This window comes from Sinohyriopsis cumingii, chromosome 3, assembly GCF_028554795.1.
Source record: "Sinohyriopsis cumingii isolate HCF-2022 chromosome 3, ASM2855479v2, whole genome shotgun sequence".
Lineage (NCBI taxonomy): Eukaryota > Metazoa > Mollusca > Bivalvia > Unionida > Unionidae > Sinohyriopsis > Sinohyriopsis cumingii.
In genome coordinates, this window is record NC_142963.1 from 28916095 (window position 1) to 28934313 (window position 18219).

Here is an 18219-nt window from a genome sequence, read left to right on the forward strand (position 1 = left end):
TGTACCAGTAGGTGGAGAATGATGAAAGCAGCTGGCACTGGGAGCTACTGGAATTGTAAATCTTTTCAGACATACTATTGTTAGCCTTTTTTGTCTAAAAAGACAGTAGTATCACTCATGTCTACAGAGGCCCTCACTCAGTATGCCTGGTTTGATGGTGACACTGGTGGGCATCAGTTTGGAGACAAAATCCTACAGATCTCTCAAACTCAGTACTCTCCGTACCAGAATCTGGCTTCACAAGTTGATAGAGGTTGTCACTGCGTTCACCTGGGGGGTTGCCCTCTTCCAGGAATCATTCCAAATCCCTGTAAATCATAATCAAAAGAAGCATCGTTAAAGGGCATGTTCTGGTACCTGCCCACAGGAGAAGCCATTAACTGTTGAACCACTGTTTCAACGGATGGATGGGCAACCAGCCAAGCCTAATTTGCTTGCAGTGGTATGACCATACCAATGGACAAACCAGAAGATTCCTGTAGTAAGCAATAGAGGACAGAACAGTCCAACAGTTTGCATTCCAACTTGTTACTACTGACCTCTAATCAAATGTGTCAACGAGCACCAGGTAAGTCAGCTGGACAGACCAGTCAGGAGTTGGGACAGCAGCAGGTGAGTCAGCTGGACATACCAGTCAAGAGCTGGGACAGCAGCAGACATTATAGATGGCTGGTGATGAGAGCAAACAACTCCACTGAAGTTGGCACACAAACCCCATGGACTGAGATTTTTGGACATTCTGGTCCTGCTCTTGCATGTAGAAAGGACTTGTATCCATAGGTTTGCCAAAAAGAATAAAAATATTTCCAGATATGCATGTCTGTAGTCATAAGTGGGACAGCTGGCAAAAAAGCAGCAGTCTCTTGAAGCAATCTTCTCATCATAGACTGAAATAGTGAACAAGAAAATGGCAAAGTGTTAGAATCCAAAGTATCCTGTTTACATTGCACCAGCTGTTTGGAACTGATGGTGATCAATGGCAAAGTATGAGCAAACCTGAGATGTAGAGGCACCTCTGCCCCCACAATAGTGGCAACTGACTCAGTGTTGGGACAAAGTTTCATGACTTCAACATCCTAAGATTCCCTGCTTATTATTTACTGCCACAGAACAGTGGACCAACTTGTGCAGGCACTGCAAGGTTTTAATGAAGCATATTTAGTACAACATAAGTGTAATAATTGCTAATATAAATGGCCAATATGCATAATGAGTATAAAAAGTTTAATCTATATATTACATAAGTACTGTAAACTGTATTAAGATATACATTTATTTTTCTACTAAGTAAACCTGGATCTGCAGCTGGTCAAAATACTTGTCACAAATGGGAAAAATCCACATGGACTAGAACCAGAATATACTGACAAATTATTTATATCCAACTAGTCTACATATCCAATTTTCAATGAATGATCATGAAGTTAAAAAATTCTGTAGATGTACTCAGAGTATTGTATTACATTACTAGCAAATTCTTCTTTTCAAATTTGTAAAGTGCTGTTGCTTTGTCCTTTTTCTGATTTAAAGTGTTTTGAAGTTTAAAGAGATCCATCTGTTGAATAATTTCTCAGTCATATAACAACCAATAGTCACACAGTTAAAGCCTATTTCATTCGTCTGGTGCCATTTTCTTTAAAAGTACAGACTGGTCATATCAGTCATGAATGAATGAATATATATAATGAAACTGTGATGCTGTTGTTGTTGTGGGGTTTAATGCCATTTTTCAGCACACGATCGGCTATACATGGCGGCCAGTATTAATGGTGAAGGAAGAACCCAGGACAACTCCGGAAAGAACCACCGACGCACGAGAAGCTGCTGGCAAGCTTTCTCACATACCCACATTGGCTGAATCTGAGACTCGAATCGTCGCAGACAGAGGTGAGATGGCAGTGATCCGTAACGGTAAGCACTTCAGACCACTCAGGGCCCCAAAAACTGTGACGCAAAGTAGTTTCAAACTGAAGAAACTAATCTGTTGTCTTGGAAATGTGTCATATAGAGTTACTATAAATAGAAAATAAGGCAAGCACATTGAATGACCACTGTACTCATGCTATATTTACGCAGTAGATAGAATTTTCTTAAATATGAATAGTGGGATTAAAGAGATGATTATAAAAATAACAAACACCTTTTTTTATTGCTTTATTTTTATGTTATTTTTAATGTATCAGAAATGTATTATACATATACAGGCAAGCATAAGATGTAATTAGGTGAAGAAGAAAAATAAGAAATGATTATGCCAAAATTGTCATGACTGACATGTATGGTACACCAAAGCATGTCCCAGGTGTCCTCTATAAGTTGGTGCATTTAGGTCTTGCCCATTACCTCCCATTGATACCACCAGGTGTCACCAGTTTTTAGCTGAGCAAGTCACTAACGTGGATGCTTGCACGGCGGGGTAGTTAGGAGGGTTTTTAAGTAATGTGTTTGGGTAAGTATGATCAGAGAAACAAAATGTACTTTAAAAATTTGCTTTCTCCTTCGAGCATGTTCCCCAATCAAATTACGTTAGAAGAATAAGTAATAGGAGGAGGGGATGCTGAGCATCTGGCCCCTACCTCGGGTATCATTCTGAAGATGAGTGGCTGGATTCCCCATATGAAAGATAGCCTGTTCTCCTAATGATCTTAGCAACACAGCCTGAGATCCCTTGATCCCTTGATCTGGGACTCGTGTATATATATCTGTACATACATGGCTGAAAAGATGAAGTTGAGATCTCATCAAACAAAATTTTTTACTGGCAAATCCAGCTAAGCTAATGGGCTGTGTTGACTGGTCTAGTTGGGTCTGGTGGCCATCTGTGCTGCTGCCACCGGCCCTACCAGATCCAACACTTGTCTCTGGGATGCTAATTCTCTGAGGAAACACTCAAGAAGGTTGACTCTGCATGCCAGCTAACATCTTCCATAATGTCTCAGATATTAAAAAAAGCGAGGCTTGCAAAAATGGCTCTAATCTCATGAGCTGCAACCTTGTGAGTTGACTCTGATCATGAGATACCTCAGAGTACACAGAACATATAACCAACTTCAACATCGGCTTGAGGGGTAATGCTTTGTTTTCCAACCTTGAACAGGAGGAAGTGATACTTGCGCATGTCAAGACTTATCTCTGTGTGTCTCAAGCAGTGTTGAGGGTGCAGACATGAGGCTACTCTGATCTGGTGTGATGTCAGAGTACACCAAACATATGATCACCTTCAGCCAGGAATAAAGAGCATGAAGCGTGATATCCTGTGTTTTGTATCACAGAGATTGCTCGAAACTTCGGAACAGTAATTCACATGAGAGGAGACACTGCTCATGCCATGACTTGTCTCTGTGTGTCTCAAGTAGAGCTTGAGGGTGCAGACAGGATCTTGCATGGCTGCCTCTCTAGACTTGTCTATGGAAAAGAGACGAATGACAACTTGTCAGTTACCTACGGATGGCAACTGATTCTTGTCAACTAGGCCTGGTTGTGTAGGAGGACTAACAAACGATCCGAACTGAACAGAAGATAGTTCGGGCCAACTGAAAAGACATGTAGCTCACTGATCCTGCATGTGAAAGCTAAAGCAATCAAGAAGCATGTCTTGTATTATAGGAACTTTAGCAAAGCATGAGCGAGAGGTTCAAACTTTCTTGAGTTGAGCCAAATTAGAACACAAGACAAATTCCATTTTGGAAATGATGTGATGGATTTTGTTTGCTGGAGATCAAATTGTTTAACTCATTCAGCCCCAGCACTTTTATCAGTATCACTGCTGCTATGCCCCAGCAGCCCTAAGCTGTGTCTAGCTGCTTGTGCCCCAGAGAGTTTTTACCTGTTTGGAAAATTTGTAAACATGCACATGCATTCACTCTAACCTTAATTTCTCTTCTTATATTCAATAAAAATCAATGAAATTTTCACCAATTATTCCAAATGAAATTGTCTACACAGTGATGTATTTTTCTTCTTCTATTTGTCCAAGTCTTTCACAACTTATTTATACACTATTTACAAAATTATGTGTAACATTTTTTGAAATATCATGTTATCAGCCCTAAATTTCATTGAAATAAACCAGGAAAATTTAATCTGTGATATGGTTTGAAACATTTTGCACATAAATTTACTTGGCATTGTTCACATCCAGTTGTTGGTTCAGATCAAACTTTGTTCAGTGAACACATTTTGCAGGTTTTTATTCTTTGGCATGACCACTGGCCAACGCTGACCTTGCTGAAGCGAGGGTTGAACTTCTACTTCTCTTTTCCTTTAATCTACAAATCCTCCAAGTAGTTGATGTGCAAGATTCATTCTAAACTCCAACTGGGTTTTAGCTCTTTCCCTGTTGTTTTTGGTGATGATATTATGGTTTCGCAATTCTTTCATCAGCAAATATGAATTTACTATTGAAATGTCGAAAAGGAAAAAAAAACCAGATACTTCGACCATTTCAAGGACCTTCTGCCAGTGCTGTAAGTTGCTCACATTTGATCTGCATGGTCTACTCCATTCATGTACATGTTGTACAGCTGGACTGGGAGTGGACATGGAATATCCTTGATGGAACCATCTTTCTGCTTCCGACTAACAGATGTGGCCTCACCTTCACAGCTGGTACACAGTATAGTGATATTCTTCTTGTCATGCCAAACTGTAACTCTCACGTCTCCTTTCTGTTTAATTATGCTTTGGCCTTGCTCCTTCAGCTTACTTTACTTTTTGAAATCCAGATGGAAGACCCTTTTGATTTCATTGAACTGTTCCACAGCCACTAGTATCCTTTTTGTTGAAGCTGAAGAAATAGGTCTGGAGATGTAAAAAAACTGGTGGTGTAGACATCGTGTCCAAGATGAAACAAAGGTTCCATGAAAGCAATAACAACCCTTTGTCCAAGACTCAATTCTGGATTGTTGTCCTTCCAGTATAAACCTGAAAGTCCCCAACATATCCATTATGAGGATCTGCTCAAACCCATACTTTGATGCCTCTCTTGGTCGGTTTTTAAGGCACAAACTGCTAAAAGCCCAGTCATCCTGAAAATCCAATAATTGCTTTGTTAATGGACACCTCACGTTGTGGGTTGTATTCTCTAGTGCCTGTGTTGTGAATCCACTCCAATACTGGTCGAGTGTGGGCCGGTTTGTCGTGACCAGTTGTTCTTCGAGGTAGGTTGTTGCTGTTGTCAGTCACATGAAAATATTTCTGAGATTTTCAAATCTTGCATGGCTAAATTTCAGTTCAATTAGGAAGGATGGAAAAGTTTGTCCTTCTACCAATACATATCTTGGGCTGGTGCTGGAAGGACTCCAATCAGAGCTTTTATCATGTCTGGTGTTCTTGGATACCACGTTTTGTTTGCTGATACCACGATGCATTTTTGCGCATATGCATTAGTTTCGTTTGCAATGTCCGAGTACAGTTCCTCTGGAAATAAATGAAAAAAATCAATTTCTCATTTTTCCTTTTCCATGTTCATTGTAGGTCCAGGATTGGGTCCACTAAATCATCAATTTGGACAGACCAAAGACTATCGCTCCAATCTGCTAGATTCACATGAACTCTTTCATCATCGCTATCAGCATCCTCTTCTTCTGAAGATTCAATATCAGAAACTTCTATGTCTGAATCTAAATGTAGCAAAATATCCAACTGCCAAACATATCTTTGCTTGCTCAATATTTTTGAGATCAAACCCGAGAAACTCCTCATTTTTGCTCTCATCATCATCAAAAATCACTCTTACGTCTGCAATCATTTACAATTTTTCATGAATAGAACACATGTAGTGAAACTGCTGTCAATTAGTAACCCTTGGCTTCTGAACAATTCAAATTTGCACAAAAGAAAGTAAAATCATTTCTGATTGGTTAAATATTTGTCTGATTCTTGGAAAAAACTCATTTGTAACGAATCAGAGACGTTGTATCTAACACACATTCACCACGACTGGAGACGGGAATGGCCACTGAATGCAGTAAACAAACCATGATAACAGGTGGGAACAGCCATTGAATACAGAAACCGGATCACATGTACAGATGGGATCATGGCCCACTGAGTTAAGAGATCTGAGGGACTTTTATCATGCCCAATGTCTCATCTGCCATGATGTCAGAATGTATCTGAGATCACTGATCCCTGACGGCACAAACAGAATCTTGCGTGTGCACAGGCGGTGGTACTTCACGTTATTCTGCCTGGGGTTCTTCAGCAGGATTCCAATGGTCAGCCAGCCTGGACTGGCCTACTGACATAGGAATGATACAATTTTGGGTGTGATCATGACTGCTTGATTAAGAGGACGTAAAACATGGTGCCAATGTAATGGCAAGGCCTGCCTAAAGACATGACTGAGTGGGTTCAAGTCCACTGCCATATAATAGCAGAGGAGTTGCAAGAACTCTCCTGATGAAATCCAAGTGTTGATGGAAACGGACTCTATGAGTTCGATGATTCTGGGAACATGAACAAAAGGGGATGCACCAGATTCTGGTTGGTTAAGAAGGCTGTGCCCAAATGGATGAAATTCTGGGATGAACGGACGTCTGAACTATTGTATTCAGAGTCATTTTTCCAAGCAGTCTGAACAGTTTACTTGGTTACAACCATGGCTAAACCTGAGAGGACAAACATTGACTGGCTAACTAAGGTCATCTGACATTAATTGGAGTTCATAAATAAGAGTACAGACAGTGCACTGGCAGAGAATTGTCACAAGAATTTCGGCCATGTATTCTAAAACCATCAATTATATATTTTTACATAACCAATACTAACTTTGGCACTTTAAAATCCCAAAACTGAATCAAATTGTTAAGAGAAATTTAAATTAGATTTATTACATGATTCCAAATGAATTAAAATGCTTTATAATTATTATATAATTCTTTATAAAGCTGCTGCCATCTCCCACCACACTGCTCAAGTACACTAGTACTACGATTTTTTTTCATTGAGATCACGCTACTATGTCAGAATGTCTTAACAGATAGTCTAATAAATTTAGCTGTTAATATATGCATGAATTTAATAATATAATTAATTTCACCATAATATGGTGTATTACAACATTGTCTTTTGGCATTTAGACACAAGACTGTTCTATATTATAAGAAGTTGATATTATTGTGACAAACAGTGTGTTGAGGTAAAGTCACTATGCGATACTGAAAGGTATGATCTATCTCACCTTTATTTATAAAAGCGTTTTTAAGTCATGAACTCTGGTCTTTTCGATATATAACACATGGGGTGTTACAATATGTTGCCGACTGCCCAGCTAGACGAACGGATCTATCACTAAGATCCCTGTAAACATTGTGTAGTTGACCCATTCCAGCCAAGAGGTCTCCATGCTGGAATGGCTAGACTGCTGGTAATGTTGGGGCGACTGCCTATTTCGGCTGGACGGCTGGTGTCTGTATGGCAGTATTATTATTATTTGGGTCCAGCTGACCAATCGTAAATCCCATGCACCCTGAATTACTGGCGCAAAGGCCAAGCTGACACATGTGGAGGCTGAACCCATCTGGGTTGCCTAAAAATGGGGAATATTCCCATAATGTTTTGCTCAGATTGAAGAGAGTGCAGCTTCGACTGCTGTACCGATTGATGCATCTGATGTAATGGTATGTGTTGGTTCCATGCAGCGAACTTTAGCTGGGGGTTAGGGGGGATTCCAGCTACCCCCACATGGTTTGCCACTGAGGATGATCTGGATTAAGGATATCAGAAGTATCCTGCTATGACCTCAACCATTTTTCTTTCTTCTTTGCTGCATTCTAAGTACAGCAGAGCATGTGTTTTACGACCAAACTCTGCCTATTTAGCTCCTTCCTTCAAAGCTGAACAGGGCAATCTTTGTGCACATGCATGTCATGCATGTAGTAAACATTCCTCCTGAAACTACACCAGATGAGAGAAAAAAAAAGCATAGATTAGCAAATTAGTATGTGATTAACTAGCTAATAGTATAAATCCTCTAACCTGGCGGCCCATACTACATATTATAGATGCTGTATATCAGAAACAATGTAAACATAACATAATAAAGCAGGAGTCATGGCAGACTTCCATGCTTTGAAATTGAGTATAGAATGATTAAATAAATATTCTGCAGAAACGACACAAAAGACAGAAACTAAAACAGAATCTAGTAAAGGGTTGAAATTATTAGGTCGCTAAAACACTGCCGTAACAAACAGATCCGTAAATGTATTGTATCATAAACGTATGTCCTATATTAAGCTTAAGCACAATGCATAGTTAACAGTGAAGGAACAATGTGTACAAACTATAAACTGAACCAGTCGTGGTAGGCTACCGTGTTATGATACAAGAAACACACCGAAGTAGAAACTAGTAATATTTTGAAATTACTAGGTTGCTGAAATAGATGCTGTGTAACAAAAACCATTTCTACATAACATAAACAAAACAGAAGTCTAGGTAAACTTTATGCTCTGAAGTGACCTGTAGAAAGTTTAATTGAAATATGCTAACACGACACAATACAGATAAACTAAAGCAGAAACTAGTAATGTGTGAAATTTCTAGGTCACTAAAACAGTTGTAACTAAAAAACTGGTGCACTGTCATACCAGAAACCTATGGGCCTGTTTAAAATTTATGTTGCATGCTGGGTTAATAATAATTATGTCAAAGCAGCATGAAATACGAATAAATTGAGCATAATTATCAAGCGGCACTTCAGAATTCGCTATTAAGAGCTCTTTGGCAGACAGAGTAAGCAAATAAAGTCAAATGTATGCTAACCCGTAATGACCTTGTGTAAGGTCAATGATAGCATGGTGGGATGGTGGTCCTAAAAGACGAAGTCCCAACCAGTGCTTGGCAGAAATTGTAAAATAAAGTATACAACCTGCATTAGATTGATAAATCTGTATTATAAATGCAAAATGAATATTGGATGGGTCCACAGGAACAAAAAAACAGGCGGGATTGTCAGAGGCTATTGCACTGCGTGTTTCTCAGTGTGAAGCTAAAAACTGACGACACCTAGTGGTATCAATGGGAGGTAATGGGCAAGAGTTACTGCCATTTGTCTATCTAAAAATAGACAATAGGACAATTTTTGCCTTTTAGTAGGGCTGGATTCGTGAGGTAACAGGCTAATATTTCTAACATAATGTGATTGGGGAACGTATTTGAAGGAGAAATAGAAATAACATCTTTCTATTTATTATACAGACAAAGAGAGGCACATCCCTACACATGAACTTAGTTTTCTACCCAATAGCTAACTACCATAATGCCTGGTTTAAACCAGTTTCTTATTTGAGCAACACCTTCAATGATTCTCGCATTGTGGGAAGAGTGGGAAATATTATTTGTAATGTGATCAGGTAAGCATTATCAAAGAAACATAATTTAGATAAAAAATTGTTTTTTCCATCAAATATATTACCTAGTCACATTACATCAAAAAAATAAGTAAGAACAGGCGAAAATGCTGAGTATCCCACTACTACCTGTGTCACTCAGCAGAAGCATGACTGTTTACTGAAGGGATGAACTTCTCCTAATGTTAGGTTAGAACAACACGAGAAAATTTGTTTATACATTTGTGCAGGAGATCCCTTTGGGATCCCACACTTGATTATTACCTCACTATAAAAAAAGGTTTCCTTGGTGAATTCATGAATGAATGGTGACTGTCTGTAGAGCTACCACTACTTCAATGAGATTCTGTTCTCTCCTAAGTGAGGCCATGTCATGCAAATGGAAATTAGCAAAGACAGACTGGGTGTGCCAGTCAGCTGACTCTACTATGTCCCAAAATGAGACATTCTGTGAGCTGAAATCTTCATTGGAATACCTGATCCTGTTAGAGTTCAGAGTACACTGATTTAATTACTTCTTTATGTCTTGCATTCCTGCCTTCAGCAGTATAAAGTCTTCCACTGCTGATGCAGATATTGTTCATACATCTAAAGTTAAGCATCTTTGCTTCTCTTGATAAATTGATCAAGGAGAAGTAATGAATACTTAATGTTGGTCAACTTGTGACAGCAAGCTGTAATTAGGAAGGAACCAGGTTGTGTCATTAGAGCCAATGAACCATCAGAATGGAACTGCATGTGGTTTGGTTCGATAGATATTGTATGTAGATCATTAACTCTACCTGATAAAATTAGCATTTTCGTAAAGAGTGTGTGTGTGTATGTGTCTCTCTCTCTCTCATTCAAATGTTGACCAGTTTGGCAAAGTCAAGCCTCAGGACAGATTCCACTGCAAACAGTGTCAGCAAGTATGGTCTGGGTATGTTAGAATTGGACTACAAGACGGAGAATACCTTACTGTAAATTCTCAAAGTGGAGGTTCTTCAGCTTTTACAATCCTGTCCAGGACTGAAGTTCCAAATTACTTTTCAATCAGGACAACCCAGAAACAAGCCTGGATTGCTACTGGACTTCGTCAGCTGAGATATTCTTGAGTGGAAGCCCTGTTAGTGCAGTTTTCATACTATCTACACCAACCTGTACAAGCATTAAAAACTGATTTTCTTGGGATCACTTTTTTCCTTCGTGAAAGAAGGATAATGAAAGTGGATGTGTTCAGATAATGAAACATGGAGACCCTATGACAAGGTCTGAATCACCCATCATTTTGCAAAAATGCCTGGTCCAAAACTGACTGAAAGGTAGTCTGGCACCTCACATGGTTGTCGGAAGGCATGTGTGATTGCATCATTGATGACTGATGCAAGGCCTGGGGAAAGAAAGACCGTTCCTCTCCCTCCCCTCCCTGACAGCCTGTGAAAATAGGGGCATATGACCACCTATAATTCACTTTGCCTGGAGGAAAATAAAGAGAAAAACTGGCTGTTGTTGAGAACCATCACTGCAAATTCTCCAGTAACAATCGTCCTTCTCTTATATGTCCCAAACAGGATGATGCAGAAATAGGGGATTTTGCTGAAAGTTAAAAGGTCACTCTTGTGCCTCTTGCTTTCTCACCTCTTGAATTTGATTCCCTAACAGAAGTGAAGAGCCAAATGGGAGGAAGCACACAGAAAAGAAGCAATGATCGTAAGTGGTTTTTCTGTTGGACAAAAAAAAAATCATCTGATGAGTGAAGTAGGGAGGAAGAGGACACAATGTTCATGACAAACTTTGATGGGGCATTAAAGACTACTGTGTGCACTTTATCAGCATATAGACAATGTATAAATGTTCCAAGAGATGCCCAGCAACTTTTGCAATCTTTAAAAATCACTAGCAAGATTTTGAATGATTAACTGTCATCATCACTGTATACATCTACCAAGGAATTGACCCTGTAGGTAGAACTGACAGAAGGTGAAGGATGGCATTCCAATCAGAAACAAAATCCTAATGATTTTCTCTATCACTGTCTCGAATAAAAAAATCCATCCATTCCATTGTCAGATCGGCATGTTTCTGCATTTCCATTTTATCACCTTCATCAACAGGAAATGATGTATCCTCATCATTTTCCAACTGGATCTGCTGTCAGTAGTGATTGCATTATGGAATACTGGTCCAGGGTAGCTAAATTTGCTTGGTGAGATGGATTCATAATAGCTGGTCAAATCTACTGGTCAACCTTAGGCAACGTTATTTGTGATTATAATAAAAATAATAATGAGGACTTTGTATAGCACTTAATCTTTAGAAGCTGTAAGCGCTTTACAACTTCAGATAACACATAAAAACATATATGACATGATTATGAAAAACAAACACCATGAAATTAGAAAACAAAAAACGTGTTGAAAATAGTTATGGTGCTGACTTCTTTGATGAAGGGTGTAGCCGGCTTGCTTTGATGAAGAGTTCATGTGTTATTGAAGTCGCTGCCAAGACCAACTTTGGATGGCCAAACAAATACTTGTTTGTTAATGCGGCGGTAATGAAACCTAACAGGTCATCAAAAGAAAGAAACCAGGAAAATTCAACTATAGTCTGACTAAACATCTCCGTTTGTTTGTACCCCACTACCAATTTCAATAACAAAAATGTTCAATGTGATAAAAAGTGTACAGAACTAAGTCAAATGAATCATTTATTTATAATTTATAACCTGACTGTGACCAGAATGGCACTGATACTGGCATCCCCTGCATCTTTCATGCTTAATAGACTTTCCATACTAACATTGTACCATACTGTGTACCATATGGGCTACCTTATTTCCATCAGACAACATAATGACGTAGCTCTAGCTCATCCTATTCAGTAACTGCCAGATAATTCCATAAATTACCATAACGATGAGAGTTTGGAATTATATCACTTTGCATATATGAACATAAAAATTAAACTGCTTGTTACATCCACGTAAAAGACAATTTTATTGTTTTCATTCTTTTCCTTTGCTTGATTCAATATTATAAATATCAGAAGCAGACGACATACGTATGTACATTTGTAGTCGTGCACACACCCCTTTGCTGAAAATGGACTTGTGCAGGAAGTGGATCTCGAGCATATCCGTCTATTATATTGAAAACTTCCGTTAAGCATGAAACGCGCAGATAATGATGGTGTTAGGGTCACTATACTCATTTAGGTTAGAAATTATCAATCAATGAATGAATTGACTAAGTTCCGTGCACTTTTTATCACATTAAAGGTTTCCATTATTGTAATCAGTGGGTGGGGGTTACAAACAAACAGGTTGGTATAGTCAGACTATACATCCGAATCTAACTACCTTGGACAATTTTGTGATTCTGGAAAGAAATTAAAAAATTTGGGTTTATTTCAATTTTCAATGACTTTTAAAGACCTCAGGGTAATCTGCTTGATTTTCCCAAACTTTCAAGGCCTTAAAAATGCTACCTCATTTTCCCAAACTCTCAAAGACCTTCAAAGACCATATGAACCCTGTTAACACCTTTAAACCACTTGGCCACCCAGTGCAACTTTAGACCACTTAGCCACCCAGTGCCACTTTAGACCACTCGGCCACCCAGAGCCGCTTTAGACTACTCGGCCACCCAGACACACAATGCTACTTTAGATGGTGAAGAACTCTAGTAATTGTTCAGAAAAGAAATGGAAAACATATGAACAGATGGGTCAAAAAGATCATAACATAATATATCAAAACATAATATACCCCAAGTTATAAAAAGTAACAATGATGCACAGTTTGTAGTAAAATATTGCTTAGCTAGGAATTCTGCAAAAGTAGATAATCAAATATAATTATTCTGATATTTATTTGCCAGACACAAGGTCAATACTTCTATCTGATATGGTCTCAAACATTTTTAACTGAACATCTGTATTAAGCAAGTAACATAATTTATATGAAATAATAATGTTTTAATCTGTGAAAATGGTACTAGTGACATATTTCATACCTTGTGGGTGTCTGCTGATATACTAGTAATCCCTGGAATCCTGAAGTCAACTGGGGCAATTGGGAACCCTGCTTTTTCCATGAAAGGAATCAGGAACCCTCCTAAACAGCAGTCCGTATGAACAGGAATGTTGTACTTAAGGCCAAGCTAGAGAAAATATAAGTAAACAGAAATTTTAGAAGCTGAACATGAGCATTTCAACTTCTATCTACAGTGAAACTTGAGAAAAACCAACCATGACTGTGGCTTTAGATTTTACGTCAATATCAACAACTGGTTACTTTTATATACTTTTCAACAAGCCAAATTATAAATTATACACTTTAGGACAAGCAATATATGCAGTATTGGCAATGGAACCAGTCTGGGCAGGGTGTATTTTTCAAGAACCTGTTTTTTTCTTTTTTCTTAAGCAAGCCAGATGGAAAACTGGATAGAATTCTTTATTGTTAAGAAAGTATGTTATAAAAAAGCTATTCTTACCTTGCCTATTTCCTCCATAGGATCAATAATCCCATGTGGGAAATGAGGAGCTGATCCAACAAGCTGAAAATAGAAGAGAAATCATCTAACATATGTACATGATTGCCCAACTCTGATACCTTTGCAGGGTCAATTTTTTTCACAAGAAGAAAAATTCTTTATAAAAAAAATTGGCAATGTACTTAAAGCACATGGATGTCCCACCGATGCAGCACTAAATAAAGTTGATAAAGGGATAAAGGTTACACTATCTAACAACGTGATGGTTGGGTATAAACAGATTAAGTATTTAAAAACGTGTGTAGTGTATTTTAAACTACTGTGAATTTGTTTCCTTGCGAATCAAATTTAGTGGTTTTGCAAAAAATCACCTTTTTGTCAGTATTTGAATTCAAGGATTAAGGAAAGGTATCATATTGTTCCAAAGAAGGGTTATTTTATAGTGCCTTTATTTATGCTCTGCAGCAACCACAAAAACTGGTACCAAACAAAAATATTAAATTTAAAGTAGTACTTCTGGTCAAGATTTTACAAAATAGGAAATTTTTAAAATAAATTATGTCTCTCTGTAAATATTTACCTGATCTCATTAATACTGGGAATAACTTTCTGCTACCTCAGGAATCAAGCCCTCCAGTACATGCAAAAATGTCTCTCTGTCTACATATAATACACACAAAGGAAAGCAACTGTCACAGATTAGTTCCCATGATCCAGCTAGGTGGCAACTTGTAACCTGGATGTTGCCATTTTAAAAATGAGTGATTCATGCTACAGCATGTTTGCATCATGGTGAAGGGCGGGATGGATTAATAGTTTTATGATCTGGTAAGTATTTTTGGAGAAACAGAATTTACTACAATATTTTCCATTGTACACATTACCCAATCACATTCACATTAGAAGAATAGGTACTAGGAGGAAGTGTTATAGATCCATCCTCTACCATGTTCACCATGTAGAAGCATAATGACTACTCTACTAAAAGAATGAAATTTTCCTAACAGTAGTTAGCACAACTGAAATTATGTGATTATGTGAGAGGAAGGACCCTGTGAACCCCTGCATCCAGCATTTGTTTACAAGTGAACGTTTTCTGTCATACCTGACAATGTGGTTCTGCTGTCATTTGCAGCAGCTGGTATTTGTCTGGGCGGTAAGGCCAAATCATGCAAGTGGAAACTGGAAAAAGTAGACTGGGCATGCTGGTCCACTGGCTCCACTGTCTTTATTCAAGACATTGTGTTCAATGACCATGTGCATGGAAACTGACTGTACTTCATGAGCTGAAATCTTCATGGAAACTGACTGTAGTTCATGAGCTGAAATCTGCATGGAAACTGACTGTAGTTCATGAGCTGAAATCTTCATGGAAACTGACTGTAGTTCATGAGCTGAAATCTTCATAAATTTTACCTGGTCCAGTATGAGCTGAGAGTAAGCAAGTTTAGTAATTTCCCATATCCAAGTGAATAACGCTTGTGGGGTTATATCTTGCTTTCCTTCCTTGAGTGGTGTTACAAGCCTGTGGTGTCTGGCCCAGATGTTTTCTCTGTGTTTCAGGTCGATACGACCTGAGAACATATACTGGGTCCTGCAACTTCAACTCTCTAGAGGGACTGATGAAAGACAGGGGTTGAATTGTTATTTTTTGGTTGTCTTTCAATGGCAGCCTATACATTGCAATGAAGCCAGGCTATATCATTAGAACAACTGAATCGTCAGAATGAAACTTAGGAAGTTTGGATTCACACAGGGCATGCAGCTCACTCACCATGGAAGCAGAAACAAAGGCTATCAGGAAACAGGTTTTGTTATGATTGCTGTTTTAACAGGGTGGTAGACTGAGGCTTGAACTTAGATGAGTTGGGTCATTGTTAAGACCCAAGAAAGTTTCCAATTTTGGAACAAGATAAGCAAAGATGATCTTGATGTGTTGAAAATGGTCAACAAATTGGCAATGTCTTTGTTGTAACCAATGTCACCTCCTCCATAAAGTCACCACACATCAAAAACTTGCCATTTCCATACATATGCTTTCATAGCAGAGCACCATTTGGCCGTCAAAAACCTCTACACAAATGACGTACTGAACCTCTTTCTGCACAATGCATTCTGGACAAGAGCAATGCACAACAAAAGAGTTTTCAGAACATTTTCCTGAGTGATGTGATCTTCATATAATACATGATAATCAATACTCAACCGATTTTTTTTTTTTAATTCGTAGACTGATATTGTTTACAGCCATTTATGTCAACATTATTTGACATATTAAAGCACAATTTTTGTCAAAGGCCTTATTATTTGGAAATGAGATACATCACATCACTTTCTTATTGCAGCTTTTTATTTAAATTTTTCAGCAATGTTTTTATCACAGATTGTTCTGTATTATCCTCTCAACAAAACAAAACATGAACAATACTGTTAACATAATTTGTTTCGTATAAAAAACCCTTGATAATCAAATTATCTGGTATTATTTCAAAGCTGAGTGCTAACTCTTTAATACTATTTATAGGAGTTACCATATATACAAGTCATAAGGAATCATGATGATGTCACTAACTGCACAAAATAATACTACACTAAATACAGTCATGAAATGCCAGATAGGTTGTTTACCATTATGTCTTAAAATTACAAAATCTGATATCAAAATTATGACAATTTCACAGACATGTTAAGCTATGGTCATCTTTTGAATAATTTTTATTTAAAAAAATCAAATTTGTATCACCATTTTAAAGACTTCTAATACAAACATAAACCTAAAACTGCTTTAAAGTTTTGAAGGAAAAATAACGTCTTTAGAGAAATGAACCATTAAGGAAAAGATTCAATTATACTGATTTGTCAAATAAGATAAGCTTTAGTGCTAACATGGTTTGTATTTTCCTTGGAAAATCCCAATGAATTGCACTTGAAAGGTTTAATTAGGCTCTCAAGGCTTATCATTGGTGTCATACACATAACTATATTTTGTACTGGGATAAAACTAAAAACCTTCCTGGAAGACACATACAAGACATGTATTTTTGTTGATAGCCCTCCTCATAGCCTTGACATCTACCATCATTGTTTTGGGATCAATCTTGATATGTGTAATTTTCATGTGGAACATAGATGCAGCCTGAAATAAAATGAAAATTCAAGTTACCTTTTCTTCACCTGTAGTCATACTAATCTCCTTACCTCTTATGTTTTTTGTGTGGGCGGGTTTTCTTTTTTCTCTTTTTGCAAATTAACTACATTTTCCATTACACTGTTCAGGTTCTACAAATTACTAAGGAGAATGCTAATACTGTAAAGATTTTTTTTCTGATTTGTGGGCAGTTTTCTGTCACATACTTTGTTAAATCATAATTCAGAAACAGCCTTCTCAGTAAATTTATTTTTCTATACTTTTGGGAGATTTTCTCAAATGATTTTTCAATAAATAGGAAATCCTTTGATGAGATTCAGGGAGATTTACAGTTTCTTCCATTTTGTTGCCAAATATTACAATCTGAATCAGGGATTCTCTCTGCTGATTAGGGAGATATTACATGTATATATACGATTTGTGTACGAGAAGTCATCTTGATAGTGATTCAACATAGTAAGAACTAAATGAACACTACTAAAGCATAATCAATAAGGTACTCTGAAATGGAGTGAAACCCTCTTACAACATAATCAGATATAATGAATTTCTAGATTCAGCAAAATACCAGTTTAAGTTTCAATACACTTTTGGTGACACCTGTTTGTATAAATTTATAAACAAATTGTACCAAGAGGGTAATAAGAAGAACGTTTAACTGCACTGTGGCTAAAGTTGTAGCCTGAACCAAAAAAAGTGTTTTTCCTGCTAGCTCTTTTATGTTAACTGCTGTATAAAAATGTTTCTCATGACTTTTTTTTAAAGACGTTATGTATACCTTGTCAAAGGCAGCATGAACAGTGACTGGTACAATGCTGAAATGAAAAGAACAAGTAAACATATAAATGATGCTGTGTAATTTCATTTAAACTTTAACTTAATGTGAACATCACATGCAATTGTATATGTGCAGTCAAACCTGCCACAACAGTTACCTATACTAAGCAGTCACCTGGTTTCAATGGCCATTACCATTTCCCCCATTAAACTTCCTCTACAAAAGTAAATGGGCACCAGCTTTTCATGGTCAACAGCCAAGTGTTTCCTAAGGGCTGTTCCAGTAAAACATACCAGGGACCCAGGGAAGGCACTTTAATGTGGTATACTCACCCATAGATGCAATTTAGAAATTTCTTATCATCTGAATGTGAACTCCATGAAATCAAAACACCATGATATATATTTTCAAAACACTTCCTTTCCTGGGTATCGTGTATGTTTAAATGGAACAAATCTAACC

At 37.6% G+C, this 18219-nt stretch overlaps 1 protein-coding gene across 1 annotated transcript in view; it reads right to left on the bottom strand.

Annotated features, from left to right (window-relative positions):
* Positions 1 to 18219, bottom strand: part of LOC149802604 (sphingosine-1-phosphate lyase 1-like) — a 98539-nt gene that overhangs the window by 29495 nt on the left and 50825 nt on the right. The window contains exons 8-11 of the mRNA XM_089951889.1: positions 17758 to 17794; positions 16860 to 16967; positions 13832 to 13894; positions 13349 to 13495 (exon numbers count right to left, since the gene is read on the bottom strand). Of these exons, the coding sequence (XP_089808015.1) occupies positions 13349 to 13495; positions 13832 to 13894; positions 16860 to 16967; positions 17758 to 17794 (355 nt within the window). The remainder of the gene's footprint in view (positions 1 to 13348; positions 13496 to 13831; positions 13895 to 16859; positions 16968 to 17757; positions 17795 to 18219) is intronic.